Source organism: Hyposmocoma kahamanoa, unplaced genomic scaffold (genome assembly GCF_003589595.1).
Source record: "Hyposmocoma kahamanoa isolate Upper Pololo Valley unplaced genomic scaffold, ASM358959v1 185, whole genome shotgun sequence".
In the NCBI taxonomy this organism is placed as follows: Eukaryota; Metazoa; Arthropoda; class Insecta; order Lepidoptera; family Cosmopterigidae; genus Hyposmocoma; species Hyposmocoma kahamanoa.
The window spans coordinates 748,522-776,325 of record NW_020653715.1 but is presented as its reverse complement, the minus strand read 5'-3'; the positions used below and the strand labels follow the sequence as shown (position 1 = coordinate 776,325).

The following is a 27,804-nucleotide window of genomic DNA, read 5'->3' as shown; positions in this document are numbered from 1 at the left end:
TTTATAAAAAAATACAAACATAAAAAATCATTACTAATTTGTTAAAGCTATACACATGAACGTATGGCAAATGTAAGAGTATTTTCGATTGCGTTTTCACGCTAATAAACTTTGATCAACCGGCGCGGGAGTCGTAAAGAAAACTATGAGCTATCATATTTTATTGACATATCATGACCGCAACGGGAAATTGCTCCACTCTGTTCGATTTTAACTTATATGTCCCACTCATAATAATGCATGGCGTAATTCGAGAAGTAATATTTTTGGGGAAATAATGACAAAATAAATTTAAAAATTACCAAATAAAACAAAAATTTTTCAAGTCATATAAAATTTTGTCATATTTTGCGTATGTACGTTACTTTTTTATGTAGCGAGTTTCGTAAACGTTACTTTACAGATTTTGTGATCCATGTTATTATTAACTGTGCAATATGTCTGTTACAACGTGATAGGTCATATTTTCGCATGACCGCCGCCGGTCGGCTTTATACTGGTTGAAAATATTTGATTTAACATTTTTGAATACTTATCTTAAAACTTATATAGTGTAAATGTAATTTAGGACAAGTGAAAAGTATTGCGAAGGTTTTCTACATTTTTCGCTTTCCAAGAGTTGTTCAAGGACTTGCAAAGCTTTTTACGTGCTTGTTATTTGGGACTTAGCTTGGTTATTAACTACAAAGGCTTCTCAGGGCCTATCCTCAAAGTACTTTGTGATACTTTTTTAATGGAATTTTGAGACAATAACGATTTGCATCATTGGTATGACAAAGCCACTTGTGATCGTAAGTTAAAGTCTTTTTATCACATAAATATTATAAAAATAGAAGCATAAAAAAGTTATCGTACAATTTCCTTCGTAGAACCTTTATGCCACTTTCCTGAAAAGTTGTAATTTTGCAGATTGAGGCTTTTTTACACTAAGAGTGCGAATTTGCACTATAAACGTAATTTACAGATAGATGGCCCCTGAAATGTGATGTACCATAGTCGCACCACACACTGATGCACACAGATTGTAGAATTCCACGTCGAAAAATCAAACCTTATATTCACACACTGATACTTTGACTTCGAATTGTCTATATAAAAAATAACGGTTTAAATTTATGCCAGTGTGCGTTTTTGCATCTACGAATAATCAGGCTGCTGTTGTAGCTCCTGCAGGTGCTGTTTCTCCTCTTCCTCCCTTTGTAGTGCTTCTCTCTCGGCTGCGATCCTCGCGTGCTGCTCTGCGATGACGCGGAACAGCTGGGCGTGTTTCGCTGCAGCGGCTGCGACCGCTGCTGACTGGCGTGGAGTTGCTACTTCTGAAAATTCATACAGTTATAATTTGTTTTGTTTAAGTTTTTCGATGTCACAATGTTTGACCACAATGAAATTCAATTATTTTTTTGAAATTACTCCATTGGTTTCTTATAAATTATTAATAAAGGATGGAACACTTAGAAAAAAATCATTGTATCTGGATTCGAACCAACGTCTTCCCACACCCGGTTTCAATATGGTAGGGTGCAGAACTCGAACATTATATATAGTCCTCCTTATCGATTTCGATAACAGAGACCCTCTGAGATTATTTCCTAGCGTGCGCCCTAATACGATTTGTCATACCGAATTTTGTCTTAAATGCCCGATCACAAACAGAGCAGTAAAGTTGACCAGCAGAGTTGAAAGTATATTATCTATAAGAGGACTTTTCGTTTAAAGTTTCGATTCGTTTTTGTTCTTATGTTCGAATGTTTTTACATTTATGGATAGTAGACCGTCAAGACAACCTATGCGAAGCGAGCCCCTCCCAACCTGATGGATTAATAGCGCAAGCGAGTAGATGTCTCTTGAGCACATCCCTATAGCGAAGATGTTGACCACCATGCTTCCGTTTGCCTTCCGCCATCTCCGAGTAGAATATAACTTTTGGCAAACGGTGATCCTCCATGCGAAGGACGTGACCGAACCACCTGAGTTGACACTGTATTATTAAAGCTTCTATGCCATACATGCCGCATCGATGCAGGATCTCCGTATTAGGGACACGATCTTGCGACTTAATGTTCTGGATTGATCTGAGACATCGTAGATGAAATGTGTCAAGTTTCCTAATGTCTGGTTTGTAGATGCACCATGTTTCTGCGATATAAAGAAGGACCGGTAAGATTAATGCCCTGTAAACACTAACCTTTGTCTCTAGCTTCAGATCATGGGATTTCCAGACACGGTTACTAAGCCGTCCAAAGTTCGCAGCGGCATTTGCAATGCGCGATGATATCTCCGAAGCCAACGTATTATCATGCCGTATGTTGCTTCCAAGATATTTAAACTGTATTACTTCCTCTAGTGGTTTTTCCTCTAGGTTCAGTACGGTCTTATCAGCTTCGCAGCCTCGTGGTGGTTGTTTGAGGATTTGCGTCTTGGAAGAGCTTATAACTAATCCAAATCGTTGACAGGATTGATGTAGTGCATCAACACAGCCATGCTGTCGGACATGAGGCACACGTCGTCAGCGTAAAGTATCTCCAGAATGGAGATCTGTGGCAGTTTGCTCTAAGCCTAGATATATTGAATATACCTATATCAGTCCGAACCTGATTACTACAGCATTGTAGGGCATCTCTTATAACAACTGCGAAATATATGGCAAAGAGTGTGGGTGCCATGACGCCACCTTGTTTTACTCCACTTGTAATTTGGATTTTCTCAAAAAGTTCGTTTTCGTGTTGAACCTGTGCATTCATGCCAACATGAAATTGGCGTATGAGGTTGATAAACTTTCTTGGGCACCCAGACTTTAGGAGAACAAGCCAAAGGGCCTCACGTGGGACTTTATCAAATGCTTTTTTAGATCGACAAAGCATGTGTAGAGAGGCCTTTGATGTTCCAAGCTTTTCTTCTGGAGTTGTTCTACGACTAGTATGGCATCGTTAGTACCTCTGCCCGGACGAAAGCCACATTGACTCTCGGGCAGGTATTTTTCAGCTAGTTTGCTAAGACGGCAGTTGATTACGTGTGCAAGAGTTTTACCGGCACTAGAAAGAAGTGATAAGCCGCGATAGGAGCTGCTATAGGAACATCTCCCTTCTCTTTGTACAGCTTGCGGATTACAGCATCCCTCCAGTCCTGCGGAATTTCTTCGTTTTCCCACACTCTTGTGACTAGATGGTAGAGCCTATTTGCAATGGTTTTTTCACTGTATTTATAAATTTCCGCTGGAAGTTGGTCCATGCCAAATGGTGTTTTGGAGTTTTTGAGATGTTTAACTGCTTCCACAAATTCTTCAAAAGTAGGCGGGTCATCTAAACTTTGACAAACTGGCAATTCATGAAGAGTGTTTATGTACGACATGTCAGCGTTGAGTACATCGGGATTTAAGACATCGTTAAAATGTTCTGCCCACCGCATTATTACGTCAGTTTTACTTGTAACTCGGAGCCTGTCTTTTGTGTACATTGATGCTATTTTTCTTGTTCTTGGACCAAAAACAGCTTGAACGCCCTTGAAGAACTTGCTAGTCTGGTGAGTATCGGCGCAGTGCTGCAGTTCAGCAGCTTTTTCTCTCCACCACTTATCCTTCAGTTTGCGACTTTAGATCTAAGATTCTGTTGCGTTTCTTTATTTCGATGTGCAACCTGCGACTTTGACCTCAACTCGCTCTAACAACAAAACAAGTCAACAACATTTAAAAATTAAATATAAAATGACTTTGATAAAAAAAACAAATTGTTGAGGCGTATTTGAATCACGCTTGCTGGAAAGGTCTCATTTTAAAAAACTTTTTGTAAACTAAAACGGACATCCTCATTCTCATTCACTTATAACTTCCCATCACAGATAAATACATCCACACGCGCACACATACGAACACATGCCACTAATATACAGGGTGTACATTTGAGACGGGGCAGCAATACAAAATGTAAGGTAAAAGGTTTTTTGTAATTTATGACATTTCGAGTACTCTTACCTCAGTTGGTCCCATAGAGACTATTGATTCTTAATGGAGAGCGGGTCGAATGGCATAAAAAAGTTTTGTAAAAATTGCATTTTATCTTGCTGACATACCATTTTTTCGAAATCTGTGAATGCCAATCAAAATATCTTCAAAATTAATGGATAGTCTTCTAGAACCGTTTTCCTGTAACTACAACGATTAAGGTGGCTGACCTTGCTGCCCCGTCTCAAATTTACACCCTGTATACTTTTTTATTTCATACTGTTTAGTATTGTATATAAGTGTTTCTTTTAGTTGCTATACCTCGTCCTATTACTGTATGTCCCGTTCTAGATCTCAGGGAAAGGGGGAATGGAAATGACCAATGTTCAGCAAGGCTTACGGAGCTGAGCCATAGCCTTTTGCCTCAGACCTCTATATAAGATGTTTGTACCTTATGTTTTTGTATCGTTATTGAGACAATAAATCTTTTTATTATTCTTATTAAATGTTCCCGACCTCTCTGTATGTTTGTTTTTTGATAACATCAAGTGACGGGACGAATAAGTCGTGCGCGTGATGGAAAGCTACACGCCTCCTCCATAACAGTTACAGTGCATGCAATTTCAAAGACCTGATGGGCACTACCACTGCGCCCGTCACCCTGAGACGTAAGTTGACAAGTCCCATGTATCTGTAATTCGTCAGCGTCCCGTGGTCATAGTATAAGAAATACGATCGGCGTCCCTGAGCTATTAACGGAAACATCAGAAGTAATGAGTGCACTTTAAATGCGCATATTACGCAGAGTTAGCAATACGTGACAGGAAAAGGCTTCTGGTTTGTAGACTAAACCATTGTTAGTCGTTACTGGTTAATATGTAGACGACTTCCAGCGCGATGATGCCCTCAATTACGCGGTCTTTAGCTTTTCTCATCTTTATCAGTCTTTGTTAGATAGTCGAAACGATAAAAAGAAAATTAACTCACCAGCATTAGGATGTGGATGTTGCTGATGTTCCTCAGCGATCTTGTTATACAGCTGGTAATGGCGATCCTTCGCCCTTGCGACAGCTTCAGAGTCCGACGGGTGCGCGGGGGGCTCTTCGTTGAGGAACGGATGGAAGCCCTGTTTGTCTGCTATGTAGTCAACGGTGCGGAGCTTGTTGCGAGGATCCAGGTAAGCGTATTTGCCTGGCATTGGGGAAAGCAATGTTAATGAAAGGAAACGATGTAGTCCGTTTTTCAATTCAAATTCAAAATATCTACTTCTTAAAGCTGTTACACGTTCAAGCAGCGATGCCAACGGGATACTGTAGCGATGCAGTCGCTAATCGTCTGTAAATCGCAAGTGTAGCGATGCAATGACGCGTTTCACGAGCGCGCATCCGCGTCACTGCTAAAAGTCGGCGGCCACTCTTAGATAACCAAATTACACTTAAAATCGTCACGTTGATAAAATACAACAGCCCATTTGTATGGCAGATTCCCCTGAGAAGAATAAAGCGTGAAACAATGAGAGAGCGCGTCTGCCCGTCCCAGTGTATTGCCGCCGCGGTCCCGACTCGACCCGCGCCCGACTCACACCCGCTCTTTGTGTGTTTTACGCTTTATTACAAAACTTTAAGGGACTTTCAATATCATAGATAGAAATTAGCTGAAAGCTGAACTACCATGGTTTTGTAATTAAATTTATTGAATCTCAGGATGGTTTCACCACATTGATATTTAATTATTTTTTGTGAAATTACTCCACTAGTTTGTCATAATTATTAATAAAAAGATCGAACACTTAGAAAAAAATTCTTCGATCTGGCTGAATTCGAACATGGATGTTGTTATCGACGCATACGTCGCAGAATCGAAATGTAATCGAATCTACAGAAACTGTATAATATTATTTTCACCTCACTAGCTCGGAAAGGCTTTCTTTCTCATTACAAATCTGCGCGCAAAAGTGTTTTTTGCACGCTAGCGTGAAAAAGGTTTGTGTAACCTAAAATTTTCTTTCGATGAAAAAAAAAGATAATGACACGTTTAACTACGCGATTCGTCGTACTTGCTTATTTATGTAACATAAATCCGTAGGTATGTTTTATTCCTGTTACTGTTGACATTAAATTGACAATGATAATTAATTGTGTCTATTAAATTATTTTAATTCGTCGAAGAACTTAAATAATTTCAAACTTAATGATTAGGAGGTGAGGTGTAAATTCAGAACGCATCCGAAGATAAACTTTTTCTTTTCATTAAAAAAGGTTTTGTTTATTTATAGTTCAACTGTTTTTCTTTCATCTACCGTTGCCTTCGCTATAGTAAGGTGAAAAGATGTGTGTTTCGCTCGGCAGCAAAGTTTTGCGTCTACTGGCTTGAAACCCTCGCTACGCTCAGGAATCTATATTTGAGCCTCGCTCTCGCTTCGCTCTTGGTTCAATCTTAGCTTCCTTCGCTTGGTCAGGTTTCAATACAAGCAGTTGCGGCTAACCACAACTTCGCAGCCTTGCATAACAAATAACTATTTTTGTATAAAGTTTTGTCCTATAGCTTTAAACTTTGTAAATGGCAAATTTTAAATATTAACCGGAATCTTATTACAGAAACGTATATATTGCCCTTTAAATGAGTTTGTGACTTTGTAAGGTCACTATCAAGAACAGCCTACTTCTCTTATTCCTTGTATTAATGTTATATGGTTACTACTACATTTTATAAAAAAAAATTACATTAACACAAATTACAATTTCGTAATTGCGTCTGTGGTCGAACGGTTACCATGCTGGACTGCCACGCAGAGGTTCGATTCCCGGGCCGGGTGAGTTTGGGTGTGATTTCTGGTTGTCTGTGTATGTGTCCATGGCACCCGCGAGTGCGGGGCTATGTTGAGTGTGTGCGTTGTTATATTATCATTATTATATTTGTATCAAAAGGCATGTTATGGAACATTCCAGGTCTCTAGGTTTGGTACAATAACAGTACATTGGATTATTACGGGCGGTAAATAAGGAATTACGAACGAACGATAAAACCCTTAGGCCTTGGGGTTTTATTTGGGGCATTATAGTCAAGTTAGTCTGCATGCAATAATACTATTTACGTGCAAGTGTGTTGAAAAACATCATACTATGGGCCCTAAAACTAACCTCTGATAACGCCACTGCCATCGCTGACTTCAGTGTGCTGCCTGTCGGCATGTCCAGGGTACCTGCCGGCGGTGTAGCTGAAGACGTAAGGCTTGGCCGGAGGGGACTCTGTGGTAGTGGATAGGATGTGAGAAACATCGCCAGCAACCAACGTCAGGAGACACACTAGTAGTGTGGGGAACAGCATCTGTAAAGCCAAATCATAATAGTTAGATTAATTCGTATATTTACTAAAGACGTGGTATGCCTTGTTGAGTACACTGAACATGTTGATCAGAGCGTTGATTCTGATTCTGATTTTTTCTTTCTTTAACCGACTTCAAAAAGGAGGAGGTTCCCAATTCGACTGTATTTTTTTGTACGTACGTTATGTGATACTCGGCATTTGTGAACCGATTATGATGATTCTTTTTTTATTAGAAGGAGGGTACCTCAGTATTGGTCCCATTTAAATTTGTAGAAAACATTACGCCTCTGGGTGTGCCAAAATAGGGGTTGAAACCGTTTCCGCACGTTCCGGTAACCGATTTCAATAAAACTTAACTAAAATAGATCTACGAACTTTTGAGGTCGGTTTTTTTTATAAAAAAGGTTTAATTATTTTCATAATATCAAGCGCCGGTATGAACAAGTCGTGCGTCAGGTTGTTGTGAACAGTTGCTTTTTACAACAAGGTGCAAAAGTAGTTAGCCAGAGACAACGATATCCATGTACTAGCGTACTAGATGCGGTGTTCCATACACACACTGTGTTTCACTGATGGGCGGTTCCGACACAACACTTGATACACAATATCATAGATTAATAAGCAACAGAGTGTTCTGATTACACAATAACAGAGTATGTATAATATGAATAAAACAGTTTGTATGGTTACTGTATATAAATTTATAAGTTATAAAAAAAGACTAGGCTGCGTGATCTAAAGATCTTCGCTTTTCCGTAAGGAAAAGTACCTAACATAACATCAATAATATCTGCCTGCCTTGCTCATCCCAACAGGCATAGACTGTCGCATCTGTCCACGGTACTACGGTACTTATACGTTTTAACAAAATTCAACATTAAAACAACATGTAGTTTCTGTCAATGTTTTTGTCTTCAAGTAGATTGATCTCGTTGGCTAGAGATAAAACATTTTTTTAATGGTGCCAAGTGCCGTGACATACAAGCAGTTGCAGTGCCACTCAGAGCTTTAAATCGCAATGGTCCGCACTGCACTGCAACTGCGCCCGTCACTGTGTAACATAAGTAGATAAGTAAAGCTCACATTGCCGCTTGGCAGCAGAAATAAGTAAGGTGGCTGTACTTCGCTAGATTATTTCTTTCACAAGGAGCTCTAGTGCTACTGACGTACGGTAGTGAGTTTTAGGTAGCAGACTTATTGGCTGACGGTTCTTAACAGCCGCCATGTGTTTCTCGACTCTTTCCGCTATAATGCGTTTGGTCTGCTCAATATACATACATTCGAGACTATGGACGTTGCAATACGTCCGGAACGTCGAGGTACAGTGTTTCTATTTTCTTAATGTCATTGGATTTCTGAACACACGAATATTAATTTCCATGCTCATTAATTATTAGTTTTAAAAACTATAATAATTTCAATTTTGAACAACGTACTTTATTGCTGTTTTTTTTTATTTCCATGTGCACTATATAGAGCTGTAAAACTATTTAACTATTATCAATAACATGTACTCCGTGTCAATGAGCAAGTTAACAACAATATAAAGTAAAGGAAAGGAAAATTATATTCTTTGAAAATATTCTTCACTGTTCCGATTGAAACACCACGAGTTACAGAAACACGTTTTTGGACTTTTTGAAAATAACCATTGTTGTCTTTTTTAAACGTGTCGACTTCTTGTAAAAATACAAGTACACGCTCTAAATTATCTGTCGTGGCTGTGACTTTAGCGGCTTTCCTACCATTGGATAATAAATAAAAAATGTAATAGCAACACTATTTATATACTTCCAAGTCGACTGAAGGCGTCCGGTTTGTACTAAAGGCAAAGTGCAAAGGAATAAAACACGACGACAGCCGAAACACGAAGTTTCCTGAGGGACATTGCGAAAATAGAAGCACTTTAAATAAAATATGTTTTTCTACACGATTAAGCCCCGAATTTAAAATCAAATAATGTACGAAAGTTTAAATCAGAGGATACAGTTTTAGTTTTGAAGCATCGTTGGTGCCAAGTTTATTCAAACCATTCAATGTCATTTTGTGATGAAAATTCGTTGACGATGAATGATTAATTAGATAAAAATATATTTTAGAAGCGCTAGTTTTTGCCTGACCTTTAGCGATCTACAGGATACCCTGCCCAAAATAAATGGTGTAAGGTACATTTGTAAGCATAGCATTCATACTAATAATGAAATAAAACATTTGAATCGCGATAACAAAGTACTTTAAAGATGGCAAAACAAAGAATTTGCGTGAATAGATATACGTTACCTTCCAAGTAGCTATAGTAGTTAAAGTGAAACTGACAGAATGAGGATGCAACGCCTGACAGACAGTCACGACTTGCGAGAGGATCCCATGATTTGTTGTTTGTGGTTAAATACGTAGATTTTGGAAGGTTCTCGAAATTTAAGCTTGTACTTTTTATATTATATACGCAGGCGTAGGTACAAGTATCTACTACGTTGAAAGAAATATGACTTATGAGACGATGTACATACCTCGAGCAGATTAGGGATGTACTTAGAAAGGCCAGGTTAAAAATACCAAGAATAAACAGGCATGTGTGAAAAGGTTGCGAATGGAGAAGGAGGAATAGAATTGTCCATTTTAGCAGCAGCAGAGTTCCTCGTCAAGAGTTGGTCCAGGGAAGTTGACACCACACTCATTTCTGCCAATAAGAAGTAATGTGACCATTACCCGTGAAACAGGCACGTGGGAATTCTATCTCAGGGTGACAGGCGCATCCTTTATAGATATTGTTACTAAATATAACCAACTATACTCAGTATAAGTAACAGTAGAGCTCCTTGTCAAATAGTTCGTTCAGGAAAATACTCTAAAAACTAAATAATAGTTGATATGAAGTTGATTACGCCTTCACGCATTAACTGCAAACATTCAATCAATCTGTTAGCAGCCTTATACTTTGGATTTTGAATCGAGCTTATCGCAAGCGACATAGAGAAGAATTTTAAATCTTAAAGTCAACGTTGACGTGCACTTGGCTCTGTACAATTACGCCAAATCTTTTCGTTATAAAGGAACTCCTAATAGCCACCAATACTACATAACACAGTACCACTTTTGTGAAATAATTTGAATGCCCAATCACATAAGAAGTTGTTTACAATCGTCTCGGCTGATGCGGGTAACGTCGGCAGGTAGTCGGATGTGCAAACAGGTCGGTGCGACCTTTACCGTTGCGTCATGCAGTGAGAACCTCATAGAATCTGCACGCGGTTTGCGGAGCTTATAGAATGTGATTTTGATGCTCTGTTGTATATTTTAAGTCAAATGTTATGCCGTTTCACCTTTTATTCCAAGGCGGACAGGGTGTTAATGAGGAGTAACAGCCCAGGGGGAGAACGGATGCTTCTCAATCTAAAGGTCAACGGCTCGAATCTCTGTATCAATTGTTTATTATAAAAAGTATAACAGTAGGGCCAGGTTAAGGAAAGAAGAAAGGAAGGACAGGTAAAATAAGGAACAGGCTGTAACAAAAACAATGGTGTAATATAAAAAACAGGTACAATAATATAAAAATACTCTCTACTGATTAGACACTGATCCAAAAGCCAAAAATAAATTACAAACATGGGGAAAATCTTCATATACGCAACATCTTTATCTCAGAATCAACAAACAAGTCCATAAATAACAAATGTTTCCGTATTCGTCGTAATCTATGAAGTCATCTGCCCATATAGAGTCTAATATTATTGTAAGTAATGATATTCCAATAGTAAATGCCTACGCATTAACTAAAGTACGAATGTAATTCTTGTAAGCACTCGATGAAAGTTTAATATTTGTCTAAACTATCAACACAAATTTCCACTTCTTCTAAATAAAAAAAAATGAAATTTTTGTTTCATCCTTCTTTGGCCGGGCCTCGTCTAATTAGAGGGTTAAGTCATAATGTCCAATGCGAATAGGGGTTTTCAAATGTTTTTCAAAGGTTGTGAACCTTCATTGACACGTAGGCTTCATCAAGATGTTTTCGTTAAGCGTTAGCGAGAGGTATTGCTACAAAATATTCCCAAATGTTCGTAACTTAGAAATTAGATGAATAGCTACGACCAAAAGTAACGATAATCGAGTGTTTGTAATACTCATAAAAATTAAAAATAAACTGGTTTTGCTTACTACTACCCTTACCACATCTTGGAAAATCATTTAAATAGGTCTTCATTTTTGAAGATACATTCATTTGACTACGAGCAGTCGAGGAGATAACACGGAAATGGAGAAAAACGAAGTAAGGGCTGTCATCAAGTACCTCTGCTTGAAAAAATGTTGGTGGAAACATTGGGAAGTCCATATTCTACAGTTGTATGTTGGTGCAAAGAGTTAAATCTATAAAAAGCCAAACCAGCTATAAATAGTCGTCTTGCATAGTGCTTCATCGCCAAAAGCAGTTTGAAGCCGAGCGAAGCTCCGTTGAGCTGTTAAATTACACTTAAAGTCGTAGAAAATCACAAAAAAAAATTTACGAGTTAAACCCATGGAGATTAGACAACCAATTTCTAAAATGACGCCACAATGTAAAAACAAGTGATATTCAGATGAAACAAACTGTATTCTACAGCCAAAGAGTTCCATTTTCAAATGTTGTAATTACTTTTTAAATATTTTTTATGTAAGTGGCCAGTTCCGGAAACTTATAGTGCGCCCTATGTACTTGACCAAATTCAAGATGCATGATGGGAATGAAGCTTCGTAGTCGACATTGTCTTTTGATTTCAGTAATTGTTTCGGACGGATGTCGAACGGAGAACGGGACTAGACACCGCTGGTACGAATCGGACGTAGTGTGCAAGCGCTCGAAGGCTTGTTTAAAACAATATCTCAGGAAGTGGCTTTGTCTGCTTACCATGTTATATACCTAAGCATCATTCTGAGATACAAGTTGATAAGTCCCATGTTGTCTGTAATTTCACCAGTACACTTACCTTTCGCGGAAAAGCGGAACAGTAATGCTTGGCGACAGAAATGGGTAGGTACTTCAATGGACAAATTCTTTGATACTACTATATTGCTTCATTTCAACATTATCTTTAAATTGGAAACAGTCAAACGTGATATTTTTTTGCCTCGTACCTCGTCGTTTTATCTATAATAATTGGTCACGTGTTTGAACCTGTGCGTATAAAAACTACAATGTCGAGTGTGATCACCTTGACCGGCAGACTGTCACTTTCGCGCAGTGCCGGTGATAGTAAAAATACAATTCTCGAGTACTACGTAGTACCAGCTCTAAGTATCTCATGGCTGTGTTGCTACATACATAATATCACGCCAGATTTCCAATGGAGTCTAGTAGTAGATTATGAACTTGCATTCCAAACCTTTTCGTTTCTAACGTAATATTACCGTACCTTACCTTCCGCCATAATTATGTGATCATACTGAAATGAAGATCATAAAAGTAATACGAAATTAAAAACCTGTAAACTATTATCGAATGTACATTACCTAATGAGTAAAACGGCATCAATAACATTTTTAAATAAAACCTAGAAATATCCAAAATTTTAACGTTAAACGCTGCCATACATTTAATATACCATTCGTAGAGAGGCTTTGGTTGACCTACATTCAGAAGTAACAAAAAGTTCATAGATAACGAAACTACTATAAATAAAGTAATAAAATTAAATTAATTTTTAATTCAATAAAAACAAAAGTGCTTATTTTTAAGAACATAAATGTTGTATTCAAAGCTGCTGTTCGAAACTAAAATCCATCTACGAATGTCACATTAAATATATAGCGAGGCGAGCATTTAAAGTTAAAATTTTGCCCATTTCTAGTTTTCTTCTAAAAAATGTATTAATGTCGTTAACTCATTAGGTAACGTACTTTCGATATCAGTTTAATGGTTTTTGATATCTCTTATATTTAAGGAATAATGGCCCTAGGGAATAATTAACCTGGGCACACTTAACGATTACACCCAAATGTGTATGAGTAAAATTTAATAACGCTCCTATTAAATCCGTTCTGATCTATTGAAAACTAGATCATTTAAAAGTGCTCTATTCAAAAGATTGTAATTAATATGGCAACGAAAGTCTTCAACAAGTTTCCACGTAAAATTTTATGAAATTATTTAATTACATGAATGATATGACATTCTACAACATTGAAGACTTTTTATAAAATTTACATTTCATGCAACATAACAATGACATACTAAATATGTTATTTGTTAGCAGTAGAGCTCCTTGTGAAAGAGTTCGTCCAGGGAAGTACTGTCACCTTATCTATTTCTGCCGCCAAGCATTAATTTGTTTTGTAAAGGTAAGGGTGCTGGTGAAATTATAGGCACATGGGACTTGTAAACTTATGTCTCACGGTGGCGGGTGCTGAGACAGTGCGTCTCAGATCTGTGAGATTTAAAGCTCTGAGTCAGGCCTGTCGCTTACCACCAGGCGCACGACTTGTTCGTCCCGTCTCTTGGTATACCTATACAAAAAATTACTATTGTTATTTTGTTAGTTGATTGGATTGCATGATTACGATTACAAATTATTGCACGAAATTTACATAAAGACTAAGATAACTTCGTATACCACAACGCAGATCACAATGACTCATTATTGTAACGACTTTATAACCTATGTGTTCACTAAGAAACAAACTATTTCATTTGATTGAATCTGGAAAAATAGTTCCATTTCCTATTCGCGGAAACCTAAGAACTCTTTATTTCTTTATTTCTTTATTTATTTATTTGCATTCATTTTGCATTCCATAATGTATATTACAGATGTTTTACATATATTGAGATCAAATTATGGACCCTGAACAGGGCACAGCAAATAGTAGAAGAGAGGACTACTCTCATAATTGTTACACTTACTAATATATAATTTGATATATACCAACGCCAACAGCTTTATATTATTATATTTATTATCGACTAGTTACTAAATTCAGATACCAAATTTATCTTCTAAAAACTCTTTTACATTATAATTACTTTTATTTATGAGAAAATTCTTTAAGTTTTTAAAGAAAATCTTGTTATTTTGTTCATTTTTATAATTTCCGGAAGATTGTTATATATTTTTATTGACATGGTGTATGGACTAGATAAATGCATATTTAATCTTGAATATGGTAGTACTAATCTGTTTATATTTCGTAATGTATATTTAGTGGGGATGTCTATGTCTGATTTGATTTAATTAAGCGTTAAAAGCACAGACCACATGTTAAAACGGTACCGACTAATTTCACCCGTGGAATCTTTAAACAACTTTTGAAATATTGTCATTTTGCAGACGTGGCCTACAGCATTACGCCCATCAATAACCGTTGCATGAATTCGTGATTTGGGCCCGCTACAAGTCACACATGTAAAGGACGTTTTCAAAGCCCTCTGTACACCTGCAGTTTATGGAGCAGGTACACCCAAAGGTCAGTTCGTTCAGGGTTCGATTCTGCGACACTGTAGTGCGTCCGGGATGTACGCGGATGCGAACGTTGACGGTTTCGGCGCTGCCTTGCGTAAGCGCTGCGCCGCGTCGATGCGTAGGGTGCGCGCCAGATACCAGAGCACAGATCTTTCAATTGTTGCAAACAGATTGGACAGTGGCCCACTAAGGCACTGGTCTTCTCTGTTTTTAAGTTTGCGTACTAAGGTGATTGTTTATTTTTTTTGTTATACTAATATTTATGGATCTAATTTTGTCTAAAATCTTAGGGACAAGGAAGTGGCTGAAAAACAGCACTGCCTGGGACAATTCCAGGCAGCACAAGCTGAGACCACCTCCTTTTGCCCACTGATATGTTTGGCGTACCGTTTGTTGATTTTTTCTGGCTTAATATCATTGACTTACAATTATATGGACGTCGGGTCCGCGCTAAAAAGTGTCCAAACTTATAGGGCGTTAAAACCGTATACAGAGCGTCATTCACGCTCTAGTCTTCGTTTGTTCGACTGACAGCGAAGCAAGCAAAATTAGACAGTACTGCGATGACATTACAATTTAAATTCAACGTTTTAGATTTGTCATATTCCTTGACATGTCACTACGTTTAAATAGGTTAACGTGGGACATTTTTTTCGTGATTTTTGTATTAGACCCGTCGTCCATTTATTTGTAAGTCAATGCTTAATATGCAATTTGTGTCCAAAAAAGATCACTGTGGCAATGAAGAATTTTTGTATAAAATGTATTTGTATGATGATGTTCCATTATCGTTACTTGTGTTGTGTGTGTTATGGCATCACTTTAAAACACTCCCACTCTTTTTTAATGCTAAAAGGATATTATTAACCTTATCACCGACGACGAAGGTTGTTAATGTCTTGTTCCTATTTCAATTATAACATAGAAAATGGCAAATTCAAATCAGGGAACAGGCAAATATTTTAAGTTGTTTAAGTACCAGTTTCTGTATGGAAACTGGATTATTACTTAAAGGAAGTGAGACCAGTTATTGCGATTTCACTTAAAATTATGTTGACGTAGGTCTGGGATCATGCAGCAAGTAAGGTATCCAGTCAAGACATTTTTACGTAAACAGCGTTTTTTATTGCAAATGATATTTTAAGCTATAACGGTTAGTGACGCGTCAACATTTCCCGCCAAAATTACATCAAATAGAAATTATAACAAAAACTGAGTTTATCGTTAGCTCAACTGTTTTTTTTTAATATTTTGTGCAGCCTGCAGAATCAATATTAAAAAATCATAACGTAAGCGACTCCACTTGTTATATTATATATCACAATTTCGTCGTTTACTGTAAACAAAGTGGCAAATTATTATAAACCACTAAAGTGGTATTACATCTATTTGCCAGGTTTTACTCAAATCGGTTACCGGAAAATGTGCGAATCCGGATTCTTCCCCTAATTGGTCACCCAAGAGGTGGAATATTTTCTTTAAATTTAAATGGAACCAACACTGTGGTACCCTCTTTGTAACAAAAAAGAATCATTGAAATCGGTTCACAAATAGTAAAATAGAATAGAGTTATCGCGTAACATATACAAAAAAATATTTAGTAGCAGTAGAGCTCCTTGTGAAAGAGGTCGTCCAGGGAAGTACTGCCACCTTACGTATTTCTACCGCCAAGCAGTAATGTCAGCATTACTGTATTCCGGTTTTGAAGGGTGCTGGTCAAATTACAGGTACAGTGCGCCTGTACCTGTAATCTAAAGATCTGTCGTTGCGATTTAAAGAGCTGAGTGGCACTGCAACTGTTATGGACAGGCGTGTAGCTTACCATCAGGCGTACGACTTGTTCTTCCCATCACTTGATGTTAGAGATAAAGATAAAAAATACACTCGATTAAGAACTTCCTCCTTTTTTTAAGTCGTTTAAAAAATGTTCCTCTTACTATACCTAACCTTAAATAAGTTCTACATACAAATTATCTGTTAAATAACGAACACGTAGTTGAAATCCTAAGTACTTCGTTTCAATTGTTCGTGGACTTGCAAAACATCGAATTTTATCAAGTCAAATTATCGCGTTGCATCGCCCACATCCGCATCAGCGTTGAGCCATCCCGAATGGCGCAGGCGCACGCCCATCGCTCATCAGCTATTGTTAGGCTTACTGATGCGTCACTCAAGGCTTGTAATTATTATATGTATAAAGGTCATGTAAATGTTGTATATATTGATTTTCTTGTTAGATATTGGGTTCTCTTATTTTGTTTAAAAGCGTTGCTCTTGTCCGTGCAGAACCCTTCAAGCTTCTATATAGTGAATCCTTGGCTGGGGCTCCTTCTATGACGTTAAATTATCACTAATCCTTATTCTTCCTCCACCTCGCCTTAATTAGTACCTGTCTTAATTTTGAGTTACAATATGCATGAAATACGATATTGGAAAGAAAATACCTCAGTAGCAGATCCATTCAAATTTGAAGAAAATATTGTATCTCTACGGGCGGCAAATTCAATTTATTGGATTTCACTCACTTTCCGTTAACCAATTTCAATAAAACTAATAATATAATTTCACTTTGAGGTCTTTTTTTAATCATTCTGGGATTTTTCAAATATTGTCATTCTGTCATATTAGAGTCAAGTTAGCTAACGCCCCAAATAGAACTCTCAGGCCTTTTTTCTTCTCATTACAGCAGTGATGGTCGGTAAGGAGGTTTTTTATTTGTAGCACGACATATTTCCTTACACAGGTCAGGTTCAAGTACAAGTAAGGAGGTTACTTAAGTTCAAAATTAAAACATTCTCTTAAAATGTTATCTAAACTGAAATTTAATTGCAACTGAGCCACATACTACTTAAACTTACTTACTATTAAGAATTATTTTATTTATAATGTTATAATTAAGAATTGATTTTAGAAAATTTTGCGATTTTTTTTACAATCCATCATGGCTGTGTGTATACTTGCTTTTTACAAAATTTTATTTTTAGTTATATATACCTATGGAAGAATAACTAGCTGGTCATCTGTTGATAAAAAAAAATTTAAAAAAAAACCTGCCATTTACAAAATCCATAATTGTTGTGTTATTGTTGTTGTTGTGAACCATATATATTCATACAAGAAATAAACATGGTATTTATTTCCTCGCAAATGTGATGAAAAAATACAAAACTCGAGTTATTGAAGCTCTCAGCCTTCGGCTTCGGGCTTTTAAAAGACCCTCGTTAATTATTTCTTACTTTCCGTCCTTAATACACAATGTACTATCACTTTACGCTACCACTTATAAACTACCACTACCGCTACCACTTATAGTTCAGAGAGTTATTATTAATTCCTAGAATATGGACTTTTAATACTCCTCATTGCCCAAATGCATCCTCGATGGAAAATCGCGATGAGATGAATCAGTTCCGGGAGATAAGGTCACGCCTGTCACCTGTCTCGGTTGGTGCTTCGTAAGTACGTGGTGGAACAGCAGTGCCTACTATTACAACACCTTACACTGTGCAATGTTTGATACTACAATGCTACATGTATATGCGGGTTATTATATTTTACTTTGAATAACCGCTCACGCGATACATGCAGCCGTAGACGTGTACCACACCTATAGGTGCCGGTGATGATTTTATACCGATTTATCGGATATCGAAGTTGTAACAGGTAAAAGAACTAATATTAATTGCTATTTCGGTCACTACTCTAGCAAACCATAAAGTTTTTAATGCCTGGGTCTATCATTTAAAAAAAATAAACACGTTCAAAAATACGTCACGACTATCGTGTGTGTTATTGTTTGGGCTGGTGATTTCGGTGTTTATTTATTAAAAACATGTAGCGTTTTTTAAGTTTACCCTGAATATAAATGTTTATAAACTATACTTTTAGGAGTAATTTCATGGTAAACGTTAGAACCACTCAAACGGAATAATATCATATTTATTAATACCAAAAATTTCATTAGTGCTTTTTAAGTGCAGGATTTGCGGTGTATTACCGCATTTGATTTGAGATGTTTTTGTTGGTAGTACGGAGGGTATTTATTTAGCAATGCAGAATAATAATTTTTATTTATAAAAACTTGTATTTAAACTGAATGCTTTTCTAATTTGCGAAACCATATAGCCGCCATTTTGCGGTAGGAGGTACTCATCGCGTGAGCAGTTATACTTAAATCCATCTGTATCTTCTCTCCTTTGATTTAGCACATTCTTTAGAGAATATCTTAAGAGTCTATCCCAAATGGCTTTGGTTGATTCCGCATAACAGTGAAAGGGGAAAAATTATACATAAACACGATTCCTAAACATTTTCACGATAGAGAAACTTTACATGAAAACCGCTTTATTCCATATAGGCTCTTTACATATACCAATGATTTTTTTTTATGTCAACTGATCTAAATAAAATACGTGTAGTATATATGATATACACGATAAATGCCTTTATTTTCGTTTGCAAAAAAAATTGGATACGAGCTGAGGTAATAACTACTGAATATCTCGTAAATTTTTTTATACGATCGTCATTTAATGTTAATTCAGTTTATCCCGCTTCTCCTCTGATGATTCGTCTTAAGATTATCACCAAATTGGACCAGAAGTTCCAGAACACTCCACACTCGTATCGTTGATATACAACCCATTCGCACGAAGCGCTTTGCTTCCTCCCTCGTAAAGCGCACAGTAAAGGAATGGAATGCGCTATTTGTGTTTCACAAAAACTATAGTATAGGGCTATTCAAGGCTAGATTATTTTTGTAGCAGTAGAGCCCCTTGTGACTTTTACTATTTCTGCCGCCAAGCAGTAATGTCAACATTACTGCGTTTCAGTTTTGAGGAGTAAGGGTGTTGTGAACTTATAGGTACATGGGAATTTTGAACTTAAGTCTTAGGGTGACGGGCGTAGTAGCAGAGCGCAGCCCTCAGTTCTTTGCGATTTACGGCTTTAAGCCTTAACTTGTGGTCCATGGACTTCCAAGTGGTCCACGTAATGCATGATGAGCCTACTTAACACAACGCATTAATATAAAATAATAAAAAATCAAGGGCTCAAAAACAATATAAAAATTGGTATACCTTTTAATATGTGACTTTGACGCCATAAAAGCTATACCTCGTTTTTTTAGGAAGGGGTCCCTGGACTCTTTGAGATTTTTAGAGCGGTCCATGAATACGAAAAGATTAAGAAACACTGCTCTATGCGGCATTGCAACTGTTATAGACAATTGGACAAGCGTGTCGTTTACCACTTGGTATAAAAAACCGTGATAGAGTTTGAAACCGGCCTAAAATATCGGGAAAATAAGAAAATTAACTTCCACGTGACAGTCGTACTAAAGTACTTCTAACGATGAACGATTTTCCGACTCGCTAAGCAAACACCTGTGGTCCAGAATTAAGCCAACAGGCCGACGTTATCGCGATCTTGCCTCACACGTTGCCCAATCGATATGCTCTGCCGACTGCACGATGTAAATTATCGACAATTATTCGCTTAACATGTTACAGTATGTTGCATGTGGTATATGTTATGTATCGTATATAGGTGTGAAGTTAGCCGTTATAACACATATCGTTCTTTTTAGCACGATTAGCAGTGAAATGAAAGTGAATTCGAAATCCTTTTGAATAAAAAAAGATATATATATTTTTTTATTAGGCTATAATGTTTTATTGTCTATTATAAACCTCCTTTTTTTATGATAACAAGTGACAGGACAAACGGTAAGCGACACTCGATACCTTTAAATCGCAAAGATCTGAGGGTCACTGCTTCAGCGCCTGTCACCCTGAGACATACACTGAAAAGTCCCATGTGCCTGTCATTTCACCAGCACATACCCTTCAAAACCGGAACGCGATAATGCTCGTATTACTGCTTGGCGGCAGAAATAGGTAATATATAAGTCGTCTATTGCCCTTTCATAAGGAGCTACTGCTGCTAGGTACTCATAACTGTAAAAGAAAGGAGTTTGCAGTATTTTGGACACGTTATGAGGAGTAATAGAGACCGGATCCCCAACGAATAATGCAATTTTATTTATTTATTTAAGAACAGTCAGTGGTAGATACAATAAATCTAGGGAATAATGAAGACTTAAAAATACATTTAATTAATTTAATACATAGAATAAAATAAACATTATGAGTTACGCCCAGACGGATTCCTTAGTATTGTAGATTTAAAAACATGGAGCGAATCGTTGAACACATCTATTGTTTGATCAAGCGCGTTAAAGCTTCTTGACAATCTAGCGATAGCGGAGTGATGCTTAAGGTTGGTCCTAGAAGGCGGCGGATAGAGTAGTGCGACAGTGCGAATTGTAAAAGAGGAGGGCTATCTAATTATATCTTTTTCTCAGGGTTAAACCAGGTCTAACATACGTCTGCGGTCAGTTAAACTCTCCATTTTGAAATGCCCTAGTTTATCTAAATAGGTTGGGAGTTCATTTCACATGTGTTTGTAAGATGCCACAAGAATCTCTTCTGTATACGTTCCATTCGCAAATGGTGCACTGCATAGTGTGGCGACCACACAAGACTGCAATATTCTAGAGTACTTCTTACATATGCGTTGTAAATAGTTATTTTCGTACTGGGATTTTTAAAAACTTTACCATTTCTCATGATGAAACCAAGCAGTTTGGAAGATTTGGCTATTATTTTATCGAGATGTGGTAGAAATTTAAGCTTACTATCAAAAGTAACGCCCAAGTCGCGTATTTTATTGCATTACTCCAGAACTTCACCATCAATATTGTAAACCAATTACGTCATGTTTACGAGTGAATTTGATATGAAAACATTTTCTGCTATTAAGTGACATATCGTTACATTGACACCAATCAAGGATGTTGTCCAAATCATTCTGCAGTAGCAAACTATCCTCCAGAGTTTTAACTGTTTTATATAGTTTAAGGTCGTCTGCAAAAAGAAATACTTGGCTATTATTAACAACAGAGGATATGTCGTTTATGAACAAATTGAAAAGCCACGGACCGATATGTGATCCCTGAGGAACTCCCGAACCAGCATTAAAAGCCATTGATTTGTAGCCTTTTAAAGCCACGTGTTGTTGGCGATTGCAAAGGTATGATGTAAACCAATCCAGCAACTCACCACAAACACGATATTGCCTTAGCTTGCCACTTAGAATATCAGGAGGTACCCTATCAAAAGCTTTAGAGAAGTCCGTATAAATAGCATCCACTTGGTGGCTCGCATCCACGATATTTGCGAGATAGTCATTATAAGCAACAAGATTAGTGTTGGATGACCTTGACTTCACGAATCCGTGTCGGTGGTCACTTAGAGACTACTTGAGATGCTGATTTAGATAAGGATAAAGCAATTTTCTAAAGCGGTTTCACACTTGACTGCAAAGTAAGAAGGAGTGTTGTCCGGCTCAGCTCCTTGTTAGGGTCTAGTCTTTTTAGATGTTTAATAACTTCTGTCACGATGATATTAATCCTGTTAATGTTATTTGTGTTTGTTTCCATGTGGTAGGCGCTTAGTTTAGACCGGTGACTAGAGTAAATGGAAGCGAAGTACGACGCGAAACGATTGCATATAATAGTTCCAACCGTAGCCGTTACGTCGTTATAAGTCATTTTACCCGGAAACTGATTTGGTGCATCACGTTTATCTTTTTTAGATTGGTCCTATCTAAGCAGACGTTTCCTCTTTCATGCGGCAACTTCACAAATAAGGACAGCCATGATGGTCCCCACCTTCCTAGAGAAGCGGCATGCGAAGAAGAAGAAAGTTTTGAAGTATGTGTTATGTGTTAACGTCCTAAATTTGACGCAATAAAAAGATGAATAATCTATTTTAATGTAACTCTAATGTTTTTTTCCTAGGAAAAAGTTAAATGTATCTAAATTATGCACGAATACAATAACACACATCTAAACAATTTAAAATTTCATATTTACGACGACAAAGAACAGGTCTATTTATTTCCGTCAATTGCGTTACACATTTTTTCCAAATAAATCCATGAGATGCAGAGTTATTGAAGTTTACTTACTCATTTTAATTTTCTTGTAACGCGTTGACATTTTTATACGAATACACGTTTATTGAGTGAGTCAGTCGAATTTTTACCCTTTTTCTATGTTATAAAAGGCTTATAACGGTAAACTAATTATAACTTAATCATGGTTGACCACCGCAGATTGGGTGTCTAGTGCCTGTAATTTCACCTATGCGTGAAATAAAGATCATCTACCTCCTTTGTAGTAATATGGCACATTCGGGATAATACGTGAGGCGCACTGTAAGTTTCCGGCATGAATAAGAAAAAAATATTATAAATGGTCTGAAATGAATTTACTGTTTCTCAAAATACTCCTCCGTGACAATCTCTGAAACATATTTTTCATACTCTTCGACAGCCTCTTCAGGTGATGTAAAAACAAGTGACAGTCAGATGATACAAACTGTTTTCTACAGCCAAAGAGTTCCATTTTCAATTGTTGTTTTTTACTACTTTAAATTTTTATTTTTAAATTTTAATTACTTTTTAAATATTGTTTATGTAAGTGGCCAGTTCCGGAAACTTATAGTGCGCCCTATGTAAATTGACTAAATCGTCGGTTAAAAGGTAAAACTCACTAATAGCCTAATTGGCCAAAGGGAGATAATTAAGATTTTGTATTTTTTCATTATGAAAAATCACTAAAGGACTGGTATGTATTAAAACATGAAGGACACCACAGACTTACTGAATTTTTCTTGTCATAGATGTTCTTCCCAATAAAGCAAAATTGAAAAAATCTAGTTTTTGAACAAAATGTCACTTAATGAGTTTTACCTTTTAACCGACGAAATTGCAAAAGTGACATTATTGGGAAATGACCATTGACTTACAAATAAATGGACGACGGGTCTAATACAAAAACCACGAAAAAAATGTCCCAAGTCAACCTATTCGAAATTTAAATTGTAATGTCATCGTAGTATCGCGCTGTCAGTCGAACAAATGAAGACTAAAGCGGAGTTTGGCGCTCTGTATACGATTTTAGCGCCTTACAAGTGCGGACACTTTTTAGCGCGGACCCGACGTCCATATAATTATAAGTCAATGGAAATGACAAAATATTTTTTTAAAGTACGAAATAGAAAATAGAATTTTGTCATTTTGTTATTGTCACGTATGTTATTTTTTTAAACCTATTTTGCCACTTACGCTACACTTACATTTTTAAAATCAAGTGACGATTTTTTATTTTGATTCGGATATTAATACACGCAAGCAATAAACACCATGATTTCGACTTTATTTCACGTAGTTTTAAACCATGTAAATGTCCAATTTTTTTATATCAACAGCAGTTTTTACGTCTTAAATGATTTCGTATTTTTTTAATAGCGTGTACTGCAGCGTAGATTCAGTCATTTGTGTACTACAATGCAATTTAGAATCTAGACTTATACATATAGTTATAGCAGCATATATAAGCTTCTAATAGATGTATGTATATTTGCTGTGGTTATATGTACCCATATTTACAGTGGCAATTAAACTCCACGTAACTTTTATGGCAGCGTGTCTATGAATGAAATACGACGACTTTGAATGAACGAATGATTATTTAAATTTGTCTAATCACATAGCACAGCATAGGTGCAATGTGATTCAAATATCGTGTGAAGGTTGTTGTTGGGTCAAGGTCAAGCCTCATGGAGAATTCTGGTGATTGATCTTGTGGATTTCAATTTGTAATTTTGTCTATCTGTTAATAGGTTAAGTAATTTTATATCTTTACGCTTTTGTACCAGTAGTAGCTTTTTAGTAGCAGTAGAATTCAATTTAAAAGAGTTCGCCCGGGGAAGTACTGCCACCTTACATATTTCTGCCGCCAAGCCGTAAATATAAGCATTACAGCGTTTCGGTTTTGAAGGGTAAAGGTGCTGGTGAAACTACAAGCACGTGGCACTTTACGTATCAGACTTTCGGGTGCACTCATAGACACCCTTTTTTCTATATCTATGGGTGCACTGGCAATGCCCCTTAGATCTTTGCGATTTAAGGCTCTGAGTGGCAATGCAACTGTTCTCTGTCTGCAATTGTCTCGTCACTTGATAATCATAATAAAACCTCTGTTGCTTCACTTACATTCATTAATCTTTCCATACAAATGTAATTCATCTCAATATGCACTTCAATTTTTTTAAGAACATTCTCGACTTGATCCGAAAACGTCCTTCGTGGCTGTTCTCTTCCAATGTCGCCTTCCACAATGGTTCTTTATATTTGTTTCGCCACACAACTTTCATTCATCTCGTTTGGATACATTATTTATTAACTATGGTAGCGTAGTCGGGTGTTCTGGGTTCATTCTCAATCATGTTTATTTATCATTTGATTTTGCAATCAAGAAAAGTATAGCTATTAACCCTGCATGCATATGACACAAATAAACATTTAATTTAATTTTAATTCGAACACACACGGAAACTCTGCAGCCGATGTTCAAAATTTAAGCTCGTAAAGAGTTGTGGAATTCGACTTAAAATGTAGATTTCTTTTTTTTTTCATGTTATTGAACAATTTTATCAAAAGCAGTATAACCGGATAGAATTAACCTTTACTTTACGTCAGAATTGGGCTTTGATCCTTGATTTATTTAGATAATTATTATTCTAGTCTTCAAATCCATATGTAGTACATACATTTGAATATATATACATATAAATCGTATTTATTAGACAATCGAATGTTCGATAAATTTTGAAAGTTCATAGTACAGAAATAATACAGATTAACAGAGAAATACCTTTTGGCTATTATCACCACTAACCGGTTAAACGGCGCTTTATTAATGCCGGATTTAAATCGGGTTAAAACCCATTAATGCCCGAAATCGAGGGCAAAAACAACTAAGTATTTGTTGTAAATCGAGTTTTGTTCAAATTTAATGATATTGAGTATTACAAAATGTTCGACGATTTGATTTGCCTTTCTATGGAATCGATTCACTTGAAAATCATAACAAAACATCGTTAGATCGTATGCACCTGTGTGCATCCTTAGCAGTGAGAATTCACAGGATTGCAAGGTAGGTATTGTGTGGAGGTGCCTCTTTTTCATCTAAACAAGGTTTTTACATCGAAATTTGTAGTACTTAAGTATGGAATTATACCAATCGTACTCGTCTTTTCTGCCCACGATTTGGGAAATGAAATTGGTAAAACTCTTTGGGTTAAAACCCGGGCGTATTGATTGGGTTTAAACCCACTGCCCATCTCTGGTTCCAGTGCTTGTAGAACCCATAGTATCCCTTCCTATTAATGGTTAAGAGGTATACATGAAGGTACAAAAACTTCTCATGAAAAAAAAATCAAAAAATGTTTTAATTGAAGAAACAATCTTTACAATTTTGTGGCTCGAGAATCACTTTTAAGTAATAAATTATACTTGTGCTAGGGATTCTTGCTCTTCTTTATTCTAAACAATATCTAAATTTAAGATTGAGTGATTGAGTTTAAATAATATGGCCTTTAATTTGTACAAAAGGACAAAGAAAAAAAAAATTAAATTAAATATTAAACAATAATAAATTTTAATTTTTCTTTTCTTTGTTCTTAAAATTAATTAATAAAAAGGTTTATAGACAGGCTTGAGACGCATTGCCACACTCAAAGCCAGTCTATCCCATGTCTATCCCGATATAACTAACTCCCACTCTAACGGGTCATGGTCCAAAAAGCACCTTGTCAATTTAGGTATCACAGACAGCCCTTTATCCAGAGCGTACATAGAGGGAGAGGCAATAACCACGCACATCCAAATACAATGTTCTAGCGTGGCCAACTACAGAGAAAAATACCATGGAGTGCCCAGGCCGTTTCTCGAAGTCCTTAGCAGACCCAGGAGGATGCCAAGATTCTTGGAAGAGCTCAGGTGGCACGAGTTGAACCCTGCACATACCACACGCAAAGGCGCACAGATGTCGCAGTACGGACACTGCTGCGCACGGGTCCCTAAGAGTTTATGAAGCTGGTTTCATCCTTGTAAACGTCACAAATATGTATAATTATGTAACTTAAAAGCCAAAGTTATAGGTATAGTTCAGTGGAAAAAATTCTATTTTCACGTTTAAGGCAGTTTACGAATTTCTACCGCCAAGCAGTAATGTGAGCTTAACTGCGTTACAGTTTTGAAAAAAAAAATAGATGGTGTAATTGAAAGCTTTTATTGTAAAGGGTTGTAGACGGTATGTGTTTGCTATTCATTCCTAAAAACATTACATAAATGAGATCTCTTTACTAATTGGGAAAAAGAACTAATGAAATTGAAACAGATCTTTACGAACTACTCTAGATATGTTAGTTTTCAAATGAATGAGAAAACCTTTGTTGTCACTCCATCCGTTTGTCCGACATACATTTCTGTCCCCAATCAACAAAAGAGCATTTTCTTGGGAATATACCATCAAGAAAAGCCCGTCAGTGGGTAAATATAATGGACCCTGTTCCAGTCATGGAACTCAGTGTCCACTTTAGGAACAAATATACGGTAAGGCAGTAGGTATGTAGAATTGCAAGATATCCGTATAAGTGTAAGTGCATCTAGATGTGACCTTTTGTGAATTGGAGCGAAAGAAAACTTTCAATGTCCTTTGAAATATCCACTAACTTTGCAATAAAATACGCAGCTATTTATGGACCGTGACGTGGTATGACAAATTCTCCATATTTGAATTAATATGAAAGAAAATTTGAAAAGAAAAATATTTTTAGAGTTAGTAATAAAAATACATTTTTCTAATAAATTCTAAAACAAGAGAAAATCTAAACACATTTTCTTGTATGTTCTAATTTCTCGGTCTTACAAGAATACCTATTGCCTAACTTTTTGTCGTTCACAGAACAATCTACATTTCTCATGGAAAAAAAATCTACATCCTAATTTCACATCATGTACGTAACGCAAATTTTAATAGGTATATTTACAAACTGTTATCTATTTGTTCGGTAAAGGTACGAAATGAAAACAAACTCACATTGAGAACTCGGTAGGCCGAATCCGTTCACGCACTGTCACAACACTGAACCGACTGACCGCGTGACCGAGTGAAGGCAAACCACCACCACTTGA

At 36.7% G+C, this 27,804-nt stretch overlaps 1 protein-coding gene across 1 annotated transcript; it reads right to left on the bottom strand.

Moving 5' to 3' along the window:
- Positions 1-136: 136 nt before the first annotated feature.
- Positions 137-27,760, bottom strand: LOC113226222 (cuticle protein 16.8-like). The gene is made up of 4 exons (XM_026458783.1): positions 27,710-27,760; positions 7,078-7,264; positions 4,925-5,128; positions 137-1,316 (listed from the first exon to the last, which is right to left on the bottom strand). Exons 2-4 carry the CDS (start codon positions 7,262-7,264, stop codon positions 1,138-1,140), a joined length of 570 nt encoding a protein of 189 aa, XP_026314568.1. The 5' UTR covers positions 27,710-27,760; the 3' UTR covers positions 137-1,137.
- Positions 27,761-27,804: the final 44 nt, after the last annotated feature.